The 7,864-nt window shown below is 37.1% G+C and overlaps 1 protein-coding gene across 1 annotated transcript; it reads left to right on the top strand.

Moving 5' to 3' along the window:
* The first annotated feature begins 1,769 nt into the window (after window positions 1-1,769).
* LOC140835865 (uncharacterized) lies at window positions 1,770-5,787 on the top strand. The gene is made up of 5 exons (XM_073201276.1): window positions 1,770-1,791; window positions 2,265-3,379; window positions 3,576-3,767; window positions 4,171-4,315; window positions 5,459-5,787. The coding sequence occupies exons 1-5, from the start codon at window positions 1,770-1,772 to the stop codon at window positions 5,785-5,787; spliced, it is 1,803 nt and encodes a 600-aa protein (XP_073057377.1).
* The last annotated feature ends 2,077 nt before the right edge of the window (window positions 5,788-7,864 follow it).

The raw sequence follows: 7,864 nt of genomic DNA, 5'->3' as shown, positions 1-7,864 counted from the left end.
CCATTTAAAATCATTTGAATTCCTGGGAAGCTACTGAAACTTTCTGCACAAATTTTCCAAAACCTAGCCCTTAACATTCCCCAAGTTTCTTCGCTCCTAGCCCCAAACCAACAAGACCCGGCCCTAACCAACCTTCCTAGGATCAAGATCGAACCCATAGGACCCCTACTAGACCAACCCAGTGATCCATGCATGAGGACATACATGGTTCACTTGATCGCGCACAAATCCAAGTCGCGCTGCCCATTTTTTAGACTCCCATCTTTACCCTTGCACCAGCCACTCCTCCATCCACCTAGGATCACTCCACAGCCGTCCTATATCCTCTGGAAAAATATATCGTTTAGGAAAAATATTTCATTTAGGAAAGTTTTCGAAAATATTGACCGAGCCTTTAAAAGTCCTTGTTTTTGTCAAAATCGATTACCGGTTTAAAATATGACTCTGCATGTAAAAACATTTAAAAAACACCATTTTCAAAAAATACGCCTTAAATATACCATATATTAAATAATTAAAAATAATCATTTAATAAAAATATTTTTCCTTTACAGTCCCCGGTCTCCGTTTCTCGGTGGCATCTTGAATAACCCTTAAAAATACTGTTTTATGCATTCTAATTAAAATTCACATTTTAACATGTAAACATGCCTACCAAATTTAATTAATACAATTAAAATAATTTAATTATGCATTTTCTAATTTTCCTAGATTTGCATGCAGTTGGATTGCGTTATCGCATTTTGGAGCTTACAATTCATCCCTCTCTTAAATGAAATTTCATCCTCGAAATTAAGGCTTACCGAATAACACCGGGTAGCAATTCCTCATGTTAATCTCAGTTTCTCAAGTAGCTTCCTCCTCCGAATGATTTAGTCATTTGACTTTGACCATTTGAATAACCTTCCGAAGCCTTCTTTCTTGCCTATCCAGAATCTGCGTAGGCATTTCCTCGTAAGACATATTTGAAGTCAACTATAGAGGTTCATAATTCAGTACATATGTTAGACTTAATTTTGTTGTGGAGATGCTAGTAAAAACCAGTAGATGCTGGCTTAAGTACAAAACCAGTAGATGTAAATAAGCAGAAAACCAGAAGCACTTGTACCGCGCTAAAACCAGTAGCAGCACTTATCAAGTACTACTTAATCTACTTAACAAGTGACTTCTTAGCTAAAACCAGAACTAGAAGGAATACAAAACTCGAAATAAACACTAGCAGAATTTTGCAAATCTCAAGTCTTTAAATATTACCGTTGATCTATTAACGTGATACCAGCATTTATTGCTTCATTAAATGTCATTAAATGTTGAACGGGAACATTTAAGACGGCTTACCATTTTTGGTATGAACTGAGACTGATTGCTTTAATGTATTATGCAGGGTCCATTTTCAGCAATAAAGCTTAACCACTGAAAAGTCAAAAGAGCCGTTCAGTTTTTAGAACGTTGGAGAAAGCCTATATATGGAGACGAAGGAATTTTCAAGAAATAAGAAGTGAACGAATCTCAATCAGAAAAATATCATTCGAGCATCGCTAGAACTTTCAGTTATCTTAAAAGCTCAACACTGAAAAAGCAGCACACGCTTCTTTGCATACATTTGATCATTTGAGATCATATTGTGCTAGCTATTTTCGTTATCTCTTCTTAAGCTATTTACTTCACTATCTCATTAATAGAAGAATTTGTAACTGGAAAAGAGTCCTTTCCAGAACTTAAGATCATTCAAGTAGTTGAGTTGTAAAACTAAGAGTTTCAGTAGGCAAATGGCAAGTCCTGTTGAAGTGGGTGTGTACAACTGTTCACCAAAGTCTTTTAGTGATACCTTCTGAAAACAGAAGAAGGGGAGACGTAGAAGATTCATCTTCGAACTTCCAGAAACAAACCCTGTGCTATCTACTGCTTTTCTGTTTTACTATTTTTCACCCACTAACCAACAGATCGTTTCCGCACATTATCTTGTGATCTGCTGGTCTTTAAACTTGAACAAAGAACCGCTAGCATCTCTAACTGGATTCTAGCACGTCATTCTGAAAAATCGATTAAGTTTGCCGTTGAGTTCATTCACCCCCCTCTAAACTCAACCCGATCCTCAACAAGTGGTATCAGAGCGGGTTATTCTTTTTCTGAAAAATATTTAACAGACATGGCTCATTTCAGCAAAATTCTAATGTTCTCAAAAGAAGACTTTGATGACTGGAAAATCAGAATGCAAGCTCATCTTGCGGCTCAAGATGATGACATGTGGTATGTCATCACAGATGGTCCATTAAAGATCTTAAAGCCAAATCCAGCTGTTGCTATCACCGAAGGTGCACCTCAGATGCTGGAAAAACCAAGATATGAATGGACAAGTGAGGACAAGAAGAAAGCCAATCTTGACAACGTTGCAAAGGATATTCTGTACAAGACGCTCGACAAAAATACCTTCAGCAAAATCAAGATGTGTCACACTGCCAAGGAAATCTGGGAAAAATTGATTCAGATCTGTGAAGGAAACGAAGAAACTAAGGAAAACAAACTGTCTGTAGCCATGCAAAAGTTTGAGAATATGAAGATCAAGGCTGGAGAAACTATGAATGAATTTGATGAACGCTTCAGCAGCCTTGTCAATGAACTCTCAGCTCTTGGGAAAGATTTTGGCAACAGAGAAATTGTATTAAAGGTAATGAGAGCCCTACCCAGAGAATGGGACGTCAAAACGATGGCAATGAGAGCTTCCAGGGATCTAAACAAGTTAGAACTTTATGACTTGTTCTCAGATCTGAAGGCATATGAGTTTGAACTTGAAGTTCGAAGTGGAGAAGAGCCCTTAGAAATTCCACCAACCAAAGCTCTCGTAGCTACTGTTAACTCTACTGCTACAGTTGCCCCAAGTTCATCTTCTGCTACTGCTATAGAAAGTACTTCTGAGAGAAGCGTTGAACAGATAAGCAATGACGCAATGTCATTATTTATTAAGAAGTTTCTCAGATTCATGAGAAAGAATCACAGAACATTTCAAAGTCCCAACCGCAACTTCAAAAAGGAATCACCATCTGGTGATATGGCATGCTTTAACTGCGGCAAAGTTGGACACTTCATTGCTGATTGTCCAAAACCAAAGAAAGATGACCAGAAGAAGAAGGGTGTCAAACGCAATGATAAAAAGACCAGAAGAGACAGAAAGGCAATGATTGCAGAAGAAAGTAAGTCCAAATGGGCAGACTCAAGTTCCGAATCTTCTGGTTCCGAAAGCCATTCAAGTGACAGTGATGAAGATGAGATCAAATGTCTGATGGCAAATACTGAATCAACCTCGACATCCGGAGAGGTATTTGACTTTGACTATGATGAATTTACACGCACTGATTTAGTCAAAGCATTACACGACATGGTAGAAGAGTATTCAAGACTTTCTCAATCATTCGAGGAAGTTAAGATTGAAAATCAGAACTTAAGAGATCAGAACAGTAAGTTAACTTGCTTGCAAGTAAACAGCTATAATGATTTACAAGTTGAGATGAGTAAATTAAAAAACTGAGAATGAAAGAGTAAAAGCAGATTACCAGACGATGCTCTCTGAAAACCAGAAGTTATCGCTACTGGTGAATGCTTGGAACAAGTCCTCTATTTCACTCGAAAAGATGCAAGAGTTACAAAAACAATCTGGAGACAAGAGTGGTCTCGAATTTTGTAATGATGAAGGCACTTCTGAAACAAATACTAAGCCAAAACTCGATATGTGCAAAGAGAAGTACATTCATTTTGTGAAATCCAGTGTGGTACAGAAACCAGAAGTACCTACTGCTTCAATTGAAAGGAATGTAAATCAGATGAACAAAAAGATGCATTATGGTCTGGGTTATGTTAAACCTAAGGAAAGAGTTGACCAGAATTCTGGATCCAGTAGAGGATTCAACTCAAGAAGACAACCTCCTATGAAGGTTAAAAACTACCAGTACTACAATTCTAGACCTGTTCAGAAGAGATACAGGCCAGACAACAGAAACAGAAGGGAAGAACAACATGCTAAAATGCATAATGTTAGAAATAACAGACCCTTTGTTGCACACACCTCCATGGATACCCAAAGTACAAGAATTGTACAAATGTAGGTTCCAAAGGGACTAATAAGGCTTGGACCCAAGTAGATTGGGTACCAGATACTAAAATTTGTGTTTGCAGGTACAGGTGAAGAAAGCCAAGATCAGAAGCTCAACATGGTATTTGGACAGTGGATGTTCCAGACATATGACTGGACAGAAGATTCTATTATCAGAAATAGTGAGTTGTGCTGGACCAGAGATAACCTTTGGGGACAACTCAAAAGGTAAAACCGTGGGTAAGGGTAAGATTATCCATGGTAACATCACTATTAAGGATGTGCTCTTAGTTGAAAATATTTGTTATAACTTGATCAGTATTAGTCAATTATGTGATAATGGATTTTCAGTAGCTTTCCAGAAGCACACTTGCACAGTTAAAAATGCTGATGACTCTACTGTTTTAACCGGAGTTAGAAAAGGCAACACCTATAAAATTTCATGGAACATAGATCATATCATTGCTCCTACATGTTTAGTTGCATCTTTAAGTGATAAACACTGGCTGTGGCACAAGAGATTGAATCACCTGAATTTCAAGTCTATCAACAATCTCAGAAAGCAGAACTTAGTCGATGGATTGCCAGACATAAATTTTGTTAAGAATCATGTATGTTCTGCATGTCAACTTGGTAAGCAAGTAAGATCTAGTTTCAAAAATAAAGGCAGCAAATCATCCTCAAGATGTTTAGAATTATTGCATATGGACTTATTTGGTCCAATCCCTATCATGAGCTTAGGGGGAATGAGATACACCTTTGTTGTTGTTGATGATTTCTCTAGATTTACTTGGGTAATCTTTCTTGCTGGAAAAGATCAAACCAGTAGCCTTCTGATCAAACTTCTGAAAAAGGTTCAAAATGAAAAATCAGTTTCTGTCATTAGAATCAGAAGTGATCGAGGTACTGAATTTACTAACAAGACTCTTGAGATATATCTAGATGAACAGGGCATTCATCATGAATATTCAGCTGCCAGGACGCCCCAACAAAATGGAGTAGCTGAGAGGAGAAACAGAACACTTAAAGAAGTTGCTAGAACAATGCTAGCAGATACAGACATCTCTCAGCGCTTCTGGGCAGAAGCTATTAATACTGCTTGCTACACACAAAACAGAACAATGATCAACAAGACGAATAATCAGACTCCTTACAAAATATGGACAGAGAGTAAACCAAATGTATCTTATTCTCATGTTTTCGGTTGTAGATGCTTTGTGCATAATAATGGTAAAAATCATTTAGCTGCATTTGATTCAAAATCTGACGCTGGAATATTTCTTGGATACTCAGCAGTTAGTAAGGCATTTAGAATTTTCAATAATAAAACACTCAATGTTGAAGAATCTATTCATGTTGTCTTTGATGAAGACAGCAGTGCTCCCGAGATTACTAACATATCTAATCTAAGTAACAAGTTAGACAGGGTTCATCTGGAACTAGATAGTGAAGATGATGCAGAAGCACGTGTCATGGATATTCAAAATCCAGAACCAGACATTCTTATGGCAGAACCAGCAGCTGACATTCCAGAACCAGCAGCTTACATTCCAGAACCAGAAGCTGATATTCCAAAACAATCTACTTCTTTACATAAAGATAATCTAAATCCTTTTGTTTGGGAGAAAATCTCATCCTCCATCTTTGGTGATTGGAAATCCAGCAGCTCCGCTAAGGACCAGAAGGCAGATGATAAATGAATACATGCATGCTGCTTTTATTTCTCAAGATGAACCAAAGAAGATTAAAGAAGCTCTTCTGGATCCCAATTGGATAGAAGCTATGCAAGAAGAGCTGAATCAATTTGAGAGGAATAAAATTTGGTTTCTAGTACCTAGACCATCTCACCAAGCTGTCATTGGAACCCGGTGGGTATTCAGAAACAAACTAAATGAAGAAGGAATAGTTGTCAGAAACAACGCAAGACTGGTTGCACAAGGATTTAGAGAAGAAGAAGGAATAGACTATGATGAAACCTTTGCACCAGTAGCTAGGCTCGAAGCTATCAGAATATTTTTAGCCTTTGCTGCTTTCAAAAATTTCAAAGTGTATCAGATGGATGTGAAGAGTGCGTTCCTCAATGGTCTACTACAAGAGGAAGTCTATGTTGAACAGCCTCCAGGTTTTTCTGATCATCGATTACCGAATCATGTTTTTAAATTACACAAATCATTTTATGGTCTGAAACAAGCACCTAGGGCTTGGTACGACACACTTTCACAATTTTTATTAACCATGATTTCACCGTTGGTACCGTGGACAAGACTTTGTTTACCCTAGTAAAAAGTAAACACATATTATTAGTTCAAATCTATGTTGATGATATTATATTTGGGTCAACTAACCCCAAATTATGTGCAAAGTTTGCTAAGTTAATGCAGGAACAGTTCAAGATGAGCATGATGGGAGAATTAACATTTTTCTTAGGACTTCAAATCAAGCAACTTGATACTGGAATCTTCATCAATCAAGCTAAGTATACAAAGGAACTACTAAAAAAGTTTGGGATGGAAGCATGCTCTGCTGCTTCCACTCCTATGAGCTCGTCTACCAATCTTGATAAAGATGAAAGGGGAACTCCAGTAGAGGTAACTCAGTATCGTGGTCTTATTGGCTCATTGTTATATCTTACTGCCAGTAGACCCGATATTATGTTTGATGTTTGTATATGTGCTAGATTTCAATCAAATCCTAAACAATCACATTTCATTGCTGGTAAAAGAATTTTAAAATATCTGAAGGGTACTCAAAATGTAGGCCTCTGGTATCCCAAGGACTCATCGTTTAATCTTATCGGATACTCAGATGCTGATTATGCAGGATGTAGACTGGATAGGAAAAGCACAAGTGGTTTTTGTCAATTTCTTGGTGACAGGTTGATCTCCTGGTTTAGCAAAAAGCAGACTTCTATAGCCACGTCTACTGCAGAAGCAGAATATCTTGCTGCTGGAAGCTGTTGTTCTCAAATGCTTTGGATACAACAACAACTTAAAGACTACGGAGTTCAAGCCTCTGAATCACCTATATTTTGTGACAATACCAGTGCAATTGCTATTTCACATAATCCAGTACTCCATTCCAGAACGAAGCACATTGATATCAGACATCATTTCATTAGAGATCATATGCAAAAGAAGAATATTCGTCTAGAATACATCCCTACTGATCAGCAAGCAGCAGACATATTTACAAAACCACTTCCTGAGAATAAGTTTTCGTATTTTCGTAATGTTCTTGGATTAATTGATTTATCATAACTAATGTTTATTATCTTCTGTTTTCACGTGTCTTCTGTTTCTTTATTCTAATCCAGTAAAAATATTCAGAAATAAGAACAACACAAGAAGTATGGAAAATCGAAATCTTTTATTCATATAATCAGATGCATTACATTACAAGGGGTACAATTGAAGATATCAGCAGAATGATTACACAGTTTATCCTACTAAGCTTTCCAGTATCATTGATCCACTAGCACTCTCTTATTGCATTAGAATGCTTATGGAAGGGAATGGTGCTGCATCCTAATCCTAATAAGAGCAAACAATCTTTTTGATTGTTCACATTACAACTCCAGGAGTTTGATCCAAGGATCATTATATAAAGAACGATATCTTCAAACATCTTCTTAGAAAACTCAGCAAGTTGTTTTATGAACATTCTTGCTTCGGCTTCTGGATTAGATTCTGCTTCTTCATTCACATTAGTTTTCATTTGATATTATGTACGCTTAACTTTGTTTAACTTGTGCAGGTATTTATAGTGATATTCAAGGGA

This window comes from Primulina eburnea, chromosome 7 (genome assembly GCF_022965805.1).
Source record: "Primulina eburnea isolate SZY01 chromosome 7, ASM2296580v1, whole genome shotgun sequence".
Classification (NCBI taxonomy): Eukaryota; Viridiplantae; Streptophyta; class Magnoliopsida; order Lamiales; family Gesneriaceae; genus Primulina; species Primulina eburnea.
This window is presented reverse-complemented; position numbering and strand designations above follow the sequence as displayed.